At 45.0% G+C, this 16,903-nt stretch overlaps 2 protein-coding genes across 2 annotated transcripts in view; both read left to right on the top strand.

Moving 5' to 3' along the window:
• Nucleotides 1–16,903, top strand: part of poc1b (POC1 centriolar protein B) — a 110,650-nt gene that overhangs the window by 64,914 nt on the left and 28,833 nt on the right. The window lies entirely within an intron of this gene.
• On the top strand, nt 557–5,452 carry dusp6 (dual specificity phosphatase 6). The gene is made up of 3 exons (XM_044035716.1): nt 557–1,567; nt 2,124–2,558; nt 3,696–5,452. Exons 1-3 carry the CDS (start codon nt 1,165–1,167, stop codon nt 4,007–4,009), a joined length of 1,152 nt encoding a protein of 383 aa, XP_043891651.1. The 5' UTR covers nt 557–1,164; the 3' UTR covers nt 4,010–5,452.

Raw genomic sequence — 16,903 nt, forward strand, 5'->3', positions numbered from 1 at the left:
TAAAATAAGATAAGACAGAACTTTATTAGCCCCTGAGGGAGATCAATGAGCACTTCCTGTGTTTTATTTATTTATTTATTTATTTTTATCTAAATGTCATTTTTAAAGAACATACAAATGTTTTGTTTTTTTCCTGTGAAGGAAGTTAAGTCAGAGCTCTGATATCTTTTTTAGATTTATTATGTGTGTGTGTGTAGAGTTAAAGTAGAGGTTTTAGCATGACTTACTCTGAGCGGTCAGTGTGGATGATGTAAAGCACATTTGTTACCGCGGCCTTATAATACCCTACAGCACTTTTTTTTAATACTCTTTCCCCCCCTCCCTCCCTCCTCCCCTTCCACCCTCCTTCCCTCCTTCCCTTCCTTCCTTCGCCCCGCAGTTCTTCTGTTTGTTTGCACTCACTTGATCCAGAGCGGAAATTCCTCTCCGTTTTTGTGAATGACAAACTCATTAACAATTCATCAACACAGGGGCCGCTCCATCCGGCCCCCGTTTCCAAGGCGACCGGCGCTCAGGCTGCTCTGATTGGCCACTGGGTATAATGTATCCAATGGAACGCCTCCTGGTTGGACCCATTCAGTAGCCTGGCGTCGCACAGAGAGAGAGACAGACTTGAGTCAAAGCTCACTCAGATCTGTGCGCACGACAACAACACAGCCAGAGACAGACGAGCGTCCGCGGCCACAAACAATCGGATACAAACCCGCAGCATCTATTTACCCAAGCGTCAGCTCTGAGGTGGAAGGTGCGCAGCTGGACCCGCGGACCTTACATAACAGCAGAGGGATCGTGAAGGCTGGTCGCAGGGCCGGTGTGACTCATTGATAAATAACACAGTCTCTCTCTGACCAGATGCATGAATGAGCGTCAGTGTGAGCAGCGCGCAGCCGGGAATCAGTGAGGGAACCGCGGCTGTTGTTTCTGTCTGGGGAGCCTTGAAGCGCGCAGGACACGGGAGGACATTCAGAGTGAGAATCCACTCGTTTTCATTGTGACTCCGCGCTTTTTCTTGTGTTTACGTGTACACGGCGGTAGTCGCCTCTGCGGCCCACACGCGGACTCACATTCACGCTCTCCTCGGCGCCTCCGCTGCAGCCAGGACGCGTCTCACCCTTCCTCGCTTTCTCCCCCGACTTCCAAGCTTCCCAACACCCCTGCTTATAAATGCTTGACAAGCTCAAGCCCGTCGTCCAGCTCGACTCGGTAATGGCGATCAGTAAGACGGTGGGCTGGCTGCGGGAGCAGCTGGAGACGCGCAGGGACGCGCTGCTCGTCATGGACTGTCGCGCCCAGGAGCTGTACGAGTCGTCGCACGTCGACACGGCCATCAACGTGGCCATCCCGAGCCTCATGCTCCGGCGGCTGAAGAAGGGCAACCTGCCCGTGCGGTCGCTGCTCTCCGACGGCGAGGACCGCGAGCGGTTCGTGCGGCGCTGCAAGACGGACACCATCGTGCTGTACGACGAGTACAGCCGCGAGTGGAACGAGAACGTGGACGGCGGCTCGGTGCTGGGTCTGCTGCTGAGGAGGATGAAGGACGAAGGCTACAAGGCCTATTATCTGGAGGGTGAGTGGATGAGGGAAGGAGGGAGGGAGGGAAAGCGGTTCATTCACATTTCGGGGCCCGCTTCTTGTCTTAGCGCAAACGCGGATTTAGTAGTTCACATGAAACCCCCATTCGGCTCGAGGCCCAGTCTTAAAATATACCACCTGAATGTGACAGGAGAATGTGTGTTTTCATGCTAATCGCAGTCAGTCGTCAGTTGGTGTTTTAATGCAGAGTTTATGTTTATTTTAGTGTTTTTTCTTCCTCTGCAACATGACACCGCGTTATGCATCTAGAGCAGAGAATTCATCCTTATTCATTGTTCACTTGTTCATCACAATGTATCTAGAAAACTGTGTTTTTCATGCTAATTTAATTTTAAAATGGCAAAGTTGTTAGAGTGGTGCTTGCAGACCCCAGTTAGTAAAGGTTCTTATTGCGTTTGAATATAGAATGTTACATGTTATGACACTGTATCGTCACTGTATCGACACTTGTAACAAAAATTAACATCACTCAGATGCTCATGTGACCTCCTTCTTATCAGATCTGTGTCTTTTTTTTCTCCCCCTCGCAGGTGGATTCAGTAAATTCCACACCGAGTACCCAGCTCTGTGTGAAACCAACCTGGACGGCCCCCACAACAGCAGCTCACCAACTGCCCAGGTGCTGGGCCTCGGGGGCCTGCGGATCAGCTCCGACTCCTCAGACATCGAGTCAGACATAGACCGGGACCCGAGCAGTGCCACCGACTCGGACGGCAGCCCGCTGTCCAACCCCCAGCCCTCCTTTCCCGTGGAGCTCCTGCCGCACCTGTACCTGGGCTGCGCCAAGGACTCCACCAACCTGGACGTGCTGGAGGAGTACGGCATCAAGTACATCCTCAACGTCACCCCAAACCTGCCCAATCTTTTCGAGAACGCGGGGGAGTTTAAGTACAAGCAGATCCCCATCTCGGATCACTGGAGCCAGAATCTCTCTCAGTTCTTCCCTGAGGCCATCAGTTTTATCGGTAGGTGATCTCGCTGCGCTGAAAACAAACTGCTGCTTGTCTGGCTGCACACTGTTCCCCCTCAGGCCCCGCGGTGCTCCTTTTTGTTTACAAGCTCATTTACTTTTTGTGCTGCGAATCCTCCTGCAAATGTTTGCTTTTGAGTGGTTTGTCCATAAAATGAATATAAAAGAATAGAAATTGACTCCCGTGGCCAGTGGAGTGCTCAGCTTGAAGCCGGCTTGTCATCATCTCCAAATCATCTCCTCACGCTATTGACTTAAAATCCTCACACTTGATGGTAGTTTGGAATTACAATCAAGTGGCCGTTGCCGTGTGTTATCAGTGGCAGGAAGTTCTTAGGTTCTTATTGTGCAATTGAGATTAGATGAGGTGTCCCTGGATGTGGTTTTATCAGTCAGTCAGGCAGGGACACACAGAGCAGGCAGATTAAGGCCATTGTGTTGAGGCCGAGGAATACATGTCTGCCTCTAATGACATACAGGCTAAACTGCACTGTGTACAAATGATTTGACTTCAATGGCAGACTTCCTGGCCTATCTCTTGTCCCGGAGCTTGTGTAATTGCAGAACAAAGGCAACGTTGAAACTGGAGAATAGAGGAGAGTGAACGAGGGGAGGGCGGTAATTGGAGTGCAACAGGAAGGAAGTGGCATTGAAAGTAATCTAGGACATGGCACTGCCCCCTCTCTCCTCCCTGCACAGTACAAAAGGAGCCATTTACAGGCCTTGTTGACATCCTGTTTGCCTTGACAGGGTGCCCTCATGACTCCTACATTTACACGCCCAAATGGCACCATTGTCAGAGTAACCCTAGCGAGCAGAAGAACGGTTTAATAGACCGTAATAGTCAATTTCCCAAGCGGCTACTCTAGGGCAAAATTGAAAGAATGTTGTCTCTGTTCATGTGCACTACTGTTGCAGTCCCTTCTTTGTTTAGGATAATAAACTCTTTAGACAGTTTCACTTAAGTGCCAAGTATTTACATAGCAGGTTTGTGTGCGAGTTTGCAGAACTCTTGGCCGCAGCTTTAAAATTCCTTTTCCTTTCTTTATTTGTATGTTGTTTTATGAATACATGAGTAGTGTTCGGAGGACATGTGTTAACGTCTCCACATCTTTCTCTCTTTTCCCGGCAGATGAAGCTCGCAGCCAGAAGTGCGGCGTCCTCGTCCACTGTCTCGCCGGCATTAGCCGCTCAGTCACAGTGACGGTGGCCTACCTGATGCAGAAGCTCAACCTGTCCATGAACGACGCCTACGACATTGTCAAGATGAAAAAGTCCAACATCTCCCCCAACTTCAACTTCATGGGCCAGCTCCTTGACTTTGAGCGCACTCTGGGCCTAAAGAGCCCGTGCGACAACCGCATGGCTGCGCCCAGCCAGCAGCTTTACTTCACCACGCCGACCAACCACAATGTCTTCCAGCTGGACCCGCTGGAGTCCACGTGAAGTCCGCCGTCGCCACATCTCTCCCTGCCGGGGGCTCCGCGGGCCTCGCGTTTGAAAAAGCTGCAAACGTTTTTCTCTTTTTTTCCGTCGTCTGCCATGCGACTGGGCTCTGGACGTTATTGATACAGCTGGTTTGAGGCGACAGCTGCGGAGCGCGGTTTACTGGAGGGGCCAAAGCTGCCTGGCCACGATGCAGCTGCTGTTGACTAAATGAGGAGAGACAGAGACGGAAAAAATAGGAGGAGAGTCGATGAAAGAGTGCAGATCATTTCTACAATCCTTTATTGCTGTTGGACTTCTGAGGACATGTTTTGTCAGACAGCTGTACGTTACGCTTCAAAGTTCCTAGGCTGGTGTGCCAAAGATCCATGATTGTTCTCAATGGACAGGTCTGAAAATGAAAGTTGATTTTTAGGGGTGTCCAGCACTGGTTTCTCCCAAGACTTAAAAGGTGCGACGTCTCCTTTGTCTTCTGTGAAGACTTGCCTGTGTGGGGCTGAAGCACCCCAGCTTTAGATGGCACACTCTATACTGGACTTAATTTTACATTTGTGGAGTCTTTTCAAAACCTTTATACATTGTGTATATATCTTAATATAAGGAAACACTATGTTTAAAAAAAAGCCTTGTTCTTGTATCAACCCTTTGCAACAAGTGGGTACAGAAGATTCTCTTTGTTTCATATTCTACATTTTATGTAAGCAAACAAAACTGCTTATCGATCAGTATGTTCAAAGTTAATTATGCCAAAAATCAAGTAGACTTTCCAAGAATCATTGGGAAAAAAAAAAAACGTGTACATGTGTAATATATATTTGATTATCGCTTTATGTGTGAATTCAGCCGATCCGGGCCTTGTATTTGCACCCGCCCTCTCACAAATCCAAGTCACCGTGGTTGTTTGCCTTAAGTTTGGGTTCAGAAGGTTTTTCATGCATTAGCCTTCAGAGAAATCAACCAACTCTCTTCTATTCAGAGATGTATTTATTATTGTTATTATTATTATTATTTTAACATCAAAAAACAATCAAAACCATGAACATTTTGAACAGTAGCTGTTTTTTTTTTATTTGGCATCACATGAAAGATGAATTTGTTGAAAGATGAATTTGTTTCAGTTGAATCTCTGAGGGTTAATGCGAGTACTCCTGATCTGTGCACACAAGGACTGAAAGTCTCTTACACGTGACTTGCCACTCCTCTTCAGGGAAACATCTGTGAAATGCAGTGTCATTTGTCAAAGATGAAAGAAAGAAAGAAAGAAAGAAAGAAGAAAAAGGTATCCAGAGCTTTGGAGGGTCATGTTGCCCCATCCACAGAGATGGCCTCTTGTTGAAGGACACCGTCCCGGTGACCTCTGCCACTTCCCCACCCCCTCAAACACACCTCTCTTACGAATGTAAAGGAAAGATAAGTTATTAATAAATTGCTATTTTGTCTACACTTTCCCTCTGCTTTATTCTTGTTTTTTCCATGAAGGCCTTTGGTGTTTTGTCTGTGTCCTCACTGACGCCTCACCCACGGTGTAGTTTAAGCAAGTCACGACGGCAAAAAAGAAAAACACAAAACAGCCACTGTGAATCATCACAAAGCCCTCGCCGGCCCTTAACTACAACACTCGACACATCTTCCACTTTCCAGTTCACTATTTAAAATTAGCAGTCCCCTGTCACATGGCGCTTGTGTAAGACTGTTATGCACACGCCGTCTGCTGCAGCAATTGTCCGTGAACTGAGAAATGCTACTCAACAGGTTTCTAGGTGCAGCTCTGTGGCTTAAAGCCAACACTCCCGCGGGCACTTCCTGAAGGTGGGGCGTCACTTCATCCATCAAAGGCAGCAGATAGCATAGATATTATGTCGGCTGATAACAAGAAGAGCACGGTCCCTTACAAAGTCTTAAAAAGAGTGGAACATTTACGAGGTGAGGCATTAAATATCCAGCGGGCAGAATGAACATATTGGTTTAATGTTTAACCGTCAAGTTTAATGTTTTATTTTACCTTTTGATTTGATATCCCGACTCAACGGATGTAGTGATGTATTTGTTGCGCATGCGCCGTATGTCGCTGGGATCATGACACGTCATTTAAAATGAAGAAGTAGACAGTGGCGGGGGGAAAAGGAAATGGAGGTGAACTTTGGCCAAATGTGACTGGAAGACGTCAAATACCGTGGCTGGCTGAAACAATGCGGCGACGTGTAAAAGCGATGGACTCTCATATGAACCCTGATAAGCATAAGCGATTCGCTGCCAGTCCCCCAGTAATGGTGTTAATTCCTCCTTTTTCAGGTCTTAAAAAGCTCTTAAAAGTCATTCAGATTGGTTCTAATAAAAATGTGCAGATACCCTGAAGAGTAACTCGCACCTATTAGGACCATGAGGTCCAGAAACGATGATCCTCACAGTTAAAAGTGACGGAGAAGGTGCTTTGTGTTCTCACACGAGGAGCACCTAAGCAGGCATGCACTGGTGTGTGCCAACATCCTCACACACTTCACACAACACCTAAAGCAGACCGTGTGCTCTATGTGTGAGTGAAAGTGTGTTCATTCTAAATGCAGCACGGATTTCTGTAGCTGAAAAGTTAAAGCCGGGGTAGGCAACATACCTTTGACATTAATAAACAATCATTCATTAATAATCTTGCAACAGAGTGAAATCCATCAATCCATCAAGCACTAATTCTGCTCATGGGTGCAATGTTAACACTCTGATGAGACTGGTTGTCAATGATGTCTTCACTGTTTTTAGTGTAGATACAAATCCCACACATTATTTTACATGTGTTGTGTAAGTGAATGTGTGCGTGTGTGTTCATGTGTGAGTCCATTACTGAACTAACAATGGAAAAAAGGTCCTGGCATCTCTTGTTTGGACTGGAAATACTGTGTGGCATGCGTTTGAACCAAGCCAGTGAATCATTGGCGATGAAACAAAAGGGCTAAACCTGCACAATCATGCACACTCATGTTCTGACGTAAATGATTTACAACCTCACTCGAATCTTCATCTCACCGGGCGCCAGCGCTCTGCCCATGTTCTCAATGAGGTGACTTTGTTTCCACTTCCTGGGTAATCATTTCACAATAATGTGACTCCACAACAAATAGTTATGTTTGCTTCAACTAGAATGTTGTTAATATCCCACGTTTACCCGCAACAATTTCCATGAAGTGTGGCCAGGGGAACTGGAACCGTCCGCTATAGGCCTCGACTGCTGGGGGAACTCCAGTGGTGCACTTTTCCTCTTACTTTTCCTCCCTGTCCTCTCTCTCGCTGTCCTCTTTAGATAATGTATGTTGTGATTCGGCGCTTTGCAAAAACAATAGGATTGAAGTGAAGTGAAAAGAGGAAATGGATAGCAAAAGCCTGTGTGGAAATCTCAGATTTGTACATAGAGATGGATCGTGCTGTTGTTCTGCATGTTTTGTGCCGTACATCAGTCCAAAAATGAAAAAGTCTTCTCCGTAGCTTTCGCTCTCGTCACTGTTTGTTCTTTCCTGACAACAGTACTGCAGTTTATGCGTCGTCTCCTTCTACCTCCGGGTCAAAGAACGAGACCACTCCAGTCCGACTAAGCGTATACTGTACATGCGAGAGTAATCGGACTATGAATCGTGTTATCCAGGTATGTTAGTCCGACTAATACTCACTCGATTGTAGTCAGATGAAGTTGTTTACGTGACTAAACACACTGAGTGAGTGATAACATCCATACCCATGTCTATCTTACTGTATCTGAATGAACACAGTGTGTGGCGTGGCATGAGTTACAGAGCACCACAGGGCTCTGTTCTTGGCCATTTGCTTGAATTTGTTTGAAGCTACGCTGATGAAACCGAGTTGTAACGCGTCCGCCGTGAAGGCTCTTTCAAATGCTGAGACCCTGAAACGAGAGGTCTGTGTTTCTGCTGCTCCCTTAATTCAGATTAAAATGAAGTGCCGGCCACTGGCCCCGCCCCGGCAGAAGCATAACAGCCACACTAGTAAAGTGAGACGGCAGTGAACTTTAGGTCAGGGAGTTAATCCTGGTTCTAATTCCCTGGGTAGGTAGCAGTGCTTTGGCAACAGACAGAAGCAAACAGAAACTTGAAGCTTTAAAACAAATGTTTACAATTAACTTTGAGTTTGCACATTTTTTTCTTTTATGTTTTATTTAGAGTTACAAGTTACATATAGACAATATGTATTTTTTTCGCTGGATATTTTCATCATACCTCACAAATATTAAATATAATAGGACAGTTTCGGGCATGAAGTGCTCTCAGAGTAGCATGACATTCAATGTCTTGCTCAAGGACAGTGTGACAGATCTGGACTCAAACCCGTGTGAGTCTGGGGTTGAAGGGACAGGTCTCTGCAGACACCCAGATATCATCCATCAAACCTCAACCCAACTATAGCCAAGTCTGGAAAGCTCTTATTCTTAGAGTGGAGCTGCTGTGATGTCATGGCAGGACTGTGATTGACAGTTTGGGCCGGGGGGGGTATGTGTGGCGTGCTGAGCCCCCCGCGGGCTCTTGTGGCCATTCTTCCTGTCTGCGACTTGGCCTTCCGTTGCTTTAAAGCTCAGGATTAAAGGGCACCGGAAACGAGCCGTGCTAATTCCATACAGGAATGCAGATGGTATTGGCAGACCCCATGAGCACCCACATCACCACGGTGCGGCCACTGTGACAGGGCAGGCCATACAGGGACCTGGAAGCACGTATGGCTGGGTTATGGTGAAGGCCGTCAGGGTCGGCATGCAGGCATGCGGTCAGAAGACTGATAGGCCTGGACTTAGATGAACAGGAGTGAGGGGAGTAAGCAGGTGTTCGGACTGGAAATAGCACTGCATTAAAAAAAAAACATACACAGTTTCAGCAGTGGACGACGTTTCTTTGTTTAAAGACTCACCGGATGCCGAAGCTCTGTTTGTGATTCTGCGAGGCTCCGTCCACACGGCTACATGTTCCTCTGAAGGGGCTTGTGTCAGAAGTAACGCACCTAAAAAACACTTGAGCACATGATCGTTTGAGAGCAACAGGAAGTTGATTCTTTCCTCTGCAGCTGTCTGCTTCGTTCCAGAGAGAATTACAACAGTAGTGAATAAAGTAGAACAAGGACTTGTGTTATTTGACTGAAGAAGAGGATAAAAACAGCTCCTTATTCACAGCGCAAGAAACAGTCAGGAAGTGGAAGTGGGTCACGAAAGGTCTTCATTTTTAAGAAAAATCTCTGTTTGGGGCGACTCTACAGCACCACGGCTGCAGGTGTATCTGGTGTTTGTAAGTGAAAATGCAGAAGTATATGGATTTAGCCTGAGGCAGACTTTAGAGCTGCAGCAGGTAGGTTTACTATAATAAAAGGGTCATTTTTGAGTTACATCTGCGGATCGTCAAATATTTATACCAATAATCTGGCCTGAGGTCCTCTCTTTAGATGTGTATAATCCAAGGTGATCTCTCTATCTTTCACACTCTGCTGATGACAAGTGTTTTATTCAAGGAACTTGGTTTGATTGGTCGAGGAATGCTGAAAATGTTCCCAATTTACACTTTTGTAAGCAGACCAAACTGCCTGGACAATGTCACGCAGTTACAACAATGAGCTTTCACACCTATACTCAAACAAGGTGGAATATCCGTTCCCCTCTTTCCCTCTCAAATTATGCTTTTTATGCTGAAAAGTTATTATGGCATTATTGGTCGATACTACACAAAAACCCTGAACACTGTAGCTGTAATTGTTGAAAGTTTCACAGAATTACACCCACTGATACCACAGTACTGAATAGACTGTTCCTTTTGTTATTATTTCAAAATGGCTCAAGACTTGATGTGCTTGCGAGTAACACCACTCGAGCAGTTGGAGCAGCTGGGGTGTCGTTTTGTTCCGCAAACAAAAAGCACAGGGCAAAAACGTCGCCATTGAAAGTCTGAAATTAGCACCTGGGAAAAGCAGCCCTTGAGTTTCTGAATCAACACCTGTCACGTTTTGCTTAACAGCATCAAAGCCTGCGTTTGTTGCTCCTCACATGCGGCGCGCTGAAGTGTCGAGCATGACACATCCGCTTTATGATTGATCAAGGACATGACATCCGGATGGCGGCTTGATGTGGAACGCTGCTGCTGCTGCTGCTGCTGCTGCTGCTGCTGCTGCTGCCCACTGACACTTTGGCCATGAAAATAAAGGCAAGAGGTTGTGAGGCTAAACTTGGCCAGCCTGCCAAAGCTCTGCTAACAGTTCCTGTCCCTCTTACACCCAAGTGACAGAGTGTTGACAGCCGCCTCCACCCCCCCCCCCATCGGCATCCCCCCCACCCACCTGTCTCATGTCACACTGCTCCCCTCGCATCCTCTCCAGTAATTTCCTGTTGCCCTCACAGATCGTGTTACAAGTTCCAAAATTGCAAATGCAGACACACACACACACACACACACACACGACAGACTGCCTGTGAGCTTGATCTCAAAAACACAGACATTCAATGGACTCATGCACACACACACACTAACTCCCTCTTACATGCTAACCATGATATCATTTCCAGGGCCAATCCTCACAATCTCATCACTTACACCATAACACTTTTCTAATCTCTCTCTCTCTCTCTCGCTCTCTTCGTCACTGGATTCTTAATCCAGCTCAGGGAACAGCCTGTGACCAAAAGCCTGTCAAAAGCAACAGATAGACCAGCTTACAAAAAAAAAACAACAAAGATAGCAAAATACTTCCGGTTGGCAGATTAACACACACACACACACACACGCACACACAGTGTGGACTGGACACTCATAGATATAATACATTCTCTAGCCCCTTACCCTAACCTTAACCATCACAACTAAATGCCTAACCCTAACCCTCTTAAGCCTTTTTAAGGGGTGACATAAGTGAGGAAATCACTTACTCCCAATTGCTATGATAGTTTGCCTCTATATTCTATTTTTCTGTTAAAATTGCAGAAGACGAGCACTCTATGTTGATCTGGATGTCATGTTTACATTCATGTGGATCTTCCACTGGAAAAGCTTTACTAACTAACCGTTCATCACACGTACACAATCTCATGCAATAGGTTTTCTTCTTTATATGGATTGAAATGTGGTCTAAAAGAGACAGGTGAACTAATATGGGAGGTGCTGTCCTATCCTCTCCCTCCTCCCCTTTCCTCCTCCCTGGGGCTGGACTTGGCTGATTGCTCACCTGAGTCTCACCTGCACACCTGCAGCCAATCTGGCTCATCAACTCCACCTCCTGTAGTCTATAAAAGACCGGCTGTTCCACTTACTCTGTTCACGACGCCACTTGTGAATGTACCTAATGTCTTGCCATGTTCTGTCCTGTTGCTTGTTTTTCTTGCCCAGAATTTCGGTTTCGGTTTTGTGTTCCACTGGTTTTGGATTGAACCATCTCAAACGTCTCAAACTAAGTCTTCTCGGGTCCCTTTGTCTGCAAACGCAACATCCAGAGACTTTTAAGTCTCCAGTGTCTTGCTCACCACATATTAGTCAGTTAGGCAGCCCATACAGACGTGGACAGATGCTTCCTACAGTGTGCTCACCTGTGGACATCTTGCCGTCTCTTAGTTCCTCCTTTCTCGTATGTTTGCTGAAGGTGATTTTGGGTGGTGCTCTCATTGCTTGTTTTTTAAGCCTGTAGAAATAAAGCAAAACATTGATTCAGTTTAACTTTTGTCACAACATGATGTACCAACCATCATGTAAACCGGATTCTAACCTAATCCAAGATTTTGTCATCAAATGTTTTCAACAATAGATGCAATATTTTTGGTCAGTAATGGAAACAAGCGGATTCTACACCCTTTACGGTGCGATATTATGATGCACATTATTCAGGATGCCACGGTCGGTGGTTTGTATGGTGTGTGTGTCTGTTGTGTCTTGGGTCTCCAGTGTGTTTGTGACGTAGAAAATGACAAACAGGAGGGAGAACGGAAACCTAACTCCTTCATAGGCAAAGGAAAAGTAGCCAAATAGTCTTTTAAACAGTTTTAGCCTTAAAAAGGTTTTTATTTCATCATTTCACCTTTGTTCATGAGAGAGTTGAAGACTTTGTAGGTTTACTGTAGGTCACTGAGGATCTACAGTAAATGTACAATAACACGTGACTGTGACCTTTGACCCCACGAGTGCCCTCTGGAATGTTGGGAAAGAATGTGTAGAGTGGGAGGAGAGTCAGAATGAAGAGCCTTGTTGAGCAGAGCCACTGGTGTGTTTTGAATGTGTACAGTATATTACAGTGTTCTCTCTTCATCACGGCCACTCGGCCCACGCAATTTCCACGGAGAGGCTTTTTTTTTCTTTTTCTTCTTCATAATTTTCCATATAAAACAGAACAGTCTGACATTTAGATTTAATCTCATAACATGATCTGCGTTTCTCAGAATCGGACTAATACAATACTTTTCTAACGTTTCTAGACTCGAAGGTCCTGACCCATGTTGTTGAGATTTGTATTCTGGTCTGAACCACAAGCGGCGTCCTTGTTCTTGACCTCGTCGGTTTTTTAGCCGCTGCAAATCTCGTGCAGAGGTACGGGCTCCGCCTCCTGGTCATTTCCAAACTTGTGCATTTTATAAGGAAGTATACTAATATATCTTTTTGTTGTTATTTAATTCCAAATTGTTGAACTATCAAGATAGTTGATGATGTTAATGCTGCAGCCAAGTTCATTCATTTACCCGACCCCAAAACACAGCCTGTATGAAACAGAGAAGGCAACTAACGCTCCAAGAGAACTCTCTCAAACACTTATTACACTTTTATTCAGATTTGATATCATCAAATAAATCGAAGCTCATAAAGAACCTCCCTTTGCATTCATTTGATTCCCGTTCAAGAGTTGAGTTGCATTGTTCACATGGACATTTGACTGACTCAGCACTATTTATTACAGCTTTTATTATAGAATCATGTCAAAAATACCACCTACTTTACCAAAATAGACTTAAAGAAAGGAAGATGTGGCGTGTTTTAACACTAAAAGCAGGAGCAGTGACACTCGTTTAGCAATTTAGCAACAAGGAAAAGTGACTGTTTGCAGTAAAACCTTTTAGCGCTTGATTCCAAGAGCAGCTGCTGCCAAACTCGACAACAGGTCGACTTCTGCCGACAGGCTGCGAGACGTTCAGGAAACACTGTCACTCTGCCAGGTTTCCCGCATTGTTCTCAGGTCTCAAAGAAAGTGGCTGATCTCCCAGCGACAAACACTCGGACCCTTCACATCGGCCTGGACCGCCTATTTTGTTGACGTTTGTGGAATGGACCCATGTGTCTTCACAACACCCACCTTCCTGTCCTGTCCTGTCCCGTCCTCCCCGTCACATCGTCTCCCACTGTGAGCCATGTGCAAATCAGATGGATTTGCAAGGTGTTGCTATCGCAGGATGTCGAGTGCCTCACACGCTGCAGTGGGATGTCCCAGGTGTGGGCAAAGCGATGAGGGAAAACGGCCAATTTTCATGCTTCATGCAACACTATAGACTTACCATCTGAGAAAATAAATAAAGTGTCTCATGCACGGCTAAACCACAAAATACACCTTTTCATCGGGGTAATTTGTGTAGTTTCTGTTGTCATTATGATTTAAAAAGAACGACAGTTCTTTGGAAACATACATTTTATTATTTCCTTTATTCTTTTTTGTTAAATTCTTTAATTTTTTCAGAAAATTCTTTTGACCTAACCTTTGAATGAATAAATGAATTTATTGAAACAAATACAAAAGAAAAAAAACAGTAATGACAGTAAGAATAATCACTTTTAAGCAGGGATGGGAATTGGTATCGGTCAGTATCAGTATATCGGTCCGATACTGGTCAAAATCACTGGGTCGGATATATCGGACAGATAAAATGTAAAAACACGATACAATCCAAAAATGCTATATCTATATAAGATATATAAATATCATGAGTCACAATGCACAGATAAAAAGCTGTAAAACTATTTTACCTGAGTCATGTTTGGGCTTTTGGGTTTATTTCTTCTTTGTTACACGGTTGGAGAATGATGTCTCAGCGAAAATGTGTTGTTAACGGCTTCATACGTTCATAAATGGTCTAAATATCAGTATCGGTAGATAGATACTCGAGTTTTTGATATCGGACACAGAGAAAGTGGAATCGGGACATCCCTACGTGGCGCCAAGAGTGTGAATCATGCACGTTTATTATTTATTTCATCATCGAATTGTGTTATATAGATATTGTCTTGTGTTGCCTTTGCAGTCTGTCACGATGCCTGTTATTTGCCGGCTATTTTCAGAACAACAACACAACAACAACCTTGAATTGCCTTGCTGTTGAATTGAGCTCCACAAATAACTTTGCCTCGTGTGTTACCTTCAACATTTCTGGTGCAACATAAGAAATGCAGCAGTCTACTGGCCGAGCCGTGGACCTTCTCCCCGGCTGAAAACGCCAACGCTTGCAACTTAACCCTTTTTTTTTTTCTCCCTTTGAATTCGTCATGAGTCAGACCGGAGACTTATGAAACCTTTCTTTTGAAAGCTATCTTTGGCTCCATCATAAACCTTGAGTCAACGTGTCCTTCTGCCCACGCAGCCTCTACCTGAAGTGATTACCATGATCTTTCTATTATTGCTCTGCAGCAGAAAAGAGATGCAGGGAGGGAGAGAGACACAGAGACACAGAGAAGCACAGAGAGGAGCGAGAGATGGCGATGGTTGAAAATAAAGGGGAAAAAAGCGGTCTCTAATGGCTGAGACTCATCGCCACTGTCTCCGTCGAGCCTGCGCAGCCAAAATACGAGTGTAAATCGTAGTTATCATATAAAAGCTGCTTGAAAAACATGATCGAGGGCCCAGGTGAGAAAACATCACCTCCCACACACACAGACTGTCAGGCTGATTTCACTTCAGACGCTTTTGTTGTCTGTTGGCCGTCTTCTCTCGTTGACACTCAGAACGTCTTAACACCTGTCAAAGCGTCTGACACGGAGTGCGATTCACAACTGTGTTGTTGCTCAAATCAACAAGTCAACAAGTCATGGATTGATAAAAACAAAACCAAGCCGGCTTTTATTTCTTTATTACTCAGAGACCTGCAACAGACCCGACCCTGTGATATTCAGGTTCACGGTGGCTGGCTTTTCCCTTAGAGATAGGGTGAGAAGCTTGGTCATCCGGGGGGAGCTCGGAGTAGAACCGCTGCTCCTTCACGTTGAAAGGAGCCAGTTGAGGTGGTTCGGGCATCTGGTGAGGATGCCTCCTGGGCGCCTCCCAAGGGAGGTGTATCAGGCACGTCCAGCTGGGAGGAGGCCCCGGGGTAGACCTAGGACAAGGTGGAGAGATTACATCTCCACTCTGGCCCGGGAACGCCTCGGGATCCCTCAGTCGGAGCTGGTCAATGCGGCTCAGGAAAGGGAAGTTTGGGGTCCCTTGCTGAAACTGCTGCCCCCGCAACCCGGCCCCAGATAAGCGGAGGATGATGATGATGATGATGATGACAGTGGTGTATGGAGGGGCGGAAGATTTAACATTCAAATTTAGAATGTAACATGCAAAATCTGGTGTTCGTGTGCAACTGCAGTGTTTTATTGCATTGTATTGTTAATACATTATTTTTAACGTGCAGTAAATTGTAAATAACTGCCAGATATTGAAAGTTATTTCTGGCCCTTTTATGGTTAAAATGAGCAAAAACGTCCAGACGGACATTTTGAGGCTCAGGTGTTAGAGGGTTAATGACACCACTGACGCCTTCTCGCCTCAAAAACTTCATCATATTATGAATATGACATATGACAAATACTAACGTAACGTTTCTTACACTTTGCAAAATAGCAATTTTTTTCCCCCTGTGAGACCATGAGTGTCCCTGTCTTACGTAAACCAGTAAAACTCCTACCTCGTGCGTGTGTGTGTGTGTGTGTGTTGTCTTACAACAGCCTTCTCTGTTCCTCAGTTTCCTACCCCTTTATTAGTGAAACTATAATAATATCCTGCTCGAGTGCTCCCTCCCATTTCTCACCAGTTCGTCTGTGTTGTTTCCTGTCATCATGTGTCCGCCCACAACATGTTGTTGGCACGCTGTGGCACAGGAAATGGGGGGAGCGGGTGATTAAGGCAGATCCAGGCTTATATTATGGTATGAGGTATGAGTAATAGTACTGACACAACTGTGCCACTTCAGCGATAGAATGGGGGGGGGGAGTGAGAGTGAGGAAATAGCACTTCATCACTTAAGCACACTTCACAAACTATTGGCTGATCAACAGAATGCTCCACAGGATCGCTGACTTCTACCAAAATAGATGATCTGTATTGATGCTGCCATGAAATGTGCCCGTGTACTATAATGCCGCTTTGATAATTCTGGTTTATCACCACTCAGGACTTATTCTGGATGTGTCGGCCTTGTTTCCATTGGTCATTGTCGCTGTCAAGGAATATATGTTCCTATAATTGATCATTATTTATGATTTATTATTGGTTTGATGATATTAACCCTTAGAACACAGAGCATTTAGGCTGCTTATATTATTATTTTCATAAATGTTTGGTCCATAAAATGTCAGAAACCTCAAATGTTTTTTTGTAATTCACTTTTAATGATTTCTTTGTTATGCGGAGCAAAGAAACCAGAAAATATTCACATTTAAGAAGCAGAAACAATCATACACCGACATATTTAATACAGTGCCAACGTTCTACTTTTTATGCACACGACATGTGCATCGCACAGCACGCGCACTCCCTCTACCGCCTGACAACACAGGCAGGTAGGAACCAAAAACATTAGAATCCACATTAAACATAATAATTATTTATATATCTCAGTTTACTAGTCAAGATATTTCATATGTTCTATATAATATGCAAATGCACTATTGAACTATTATATTTAATAGCCTAATAAGA

This window comes from Solea senegalensis, linkage group LG10, assembly GCF_019176455.1.
Source record: "Solea senegalensis isolate Sse05_10M linkage group LG10, IFAPA_SoseM_1, whole genome shotgun sequence".
NCBI lineage: Eukaryota > Metazoa > Chordata > Actinopteri > Pleuronectiformes > Soleidae > Solea > Solea senegalensis.

Excerpts from the sequence above, each read along its gene's own strand:
- dusp6 (XM_044035716.1), top strand. The coding sequence starts at position 1,165 with ATGCTTGACAAGCTCAAGCCCGTCGTCCAGCTCGACTCGGTAATGGCG. Across the intron at positions 1,568-2,123 it reads CAAGGCCTATTATCTGGAGG|GTGGATTCAGTAAATTCCAC; the intron begins GTGAGTGGATGA and ends TCCCCCTCGCAG. Across the intron at positions 2,559-3,695 it reads TGAGGCCATCAGTTTTATCG|ATGAAGCTCGCAGCCAGAAG; the intron begins GTAGGTGATCTC and ends TTTTCCCGGCAG.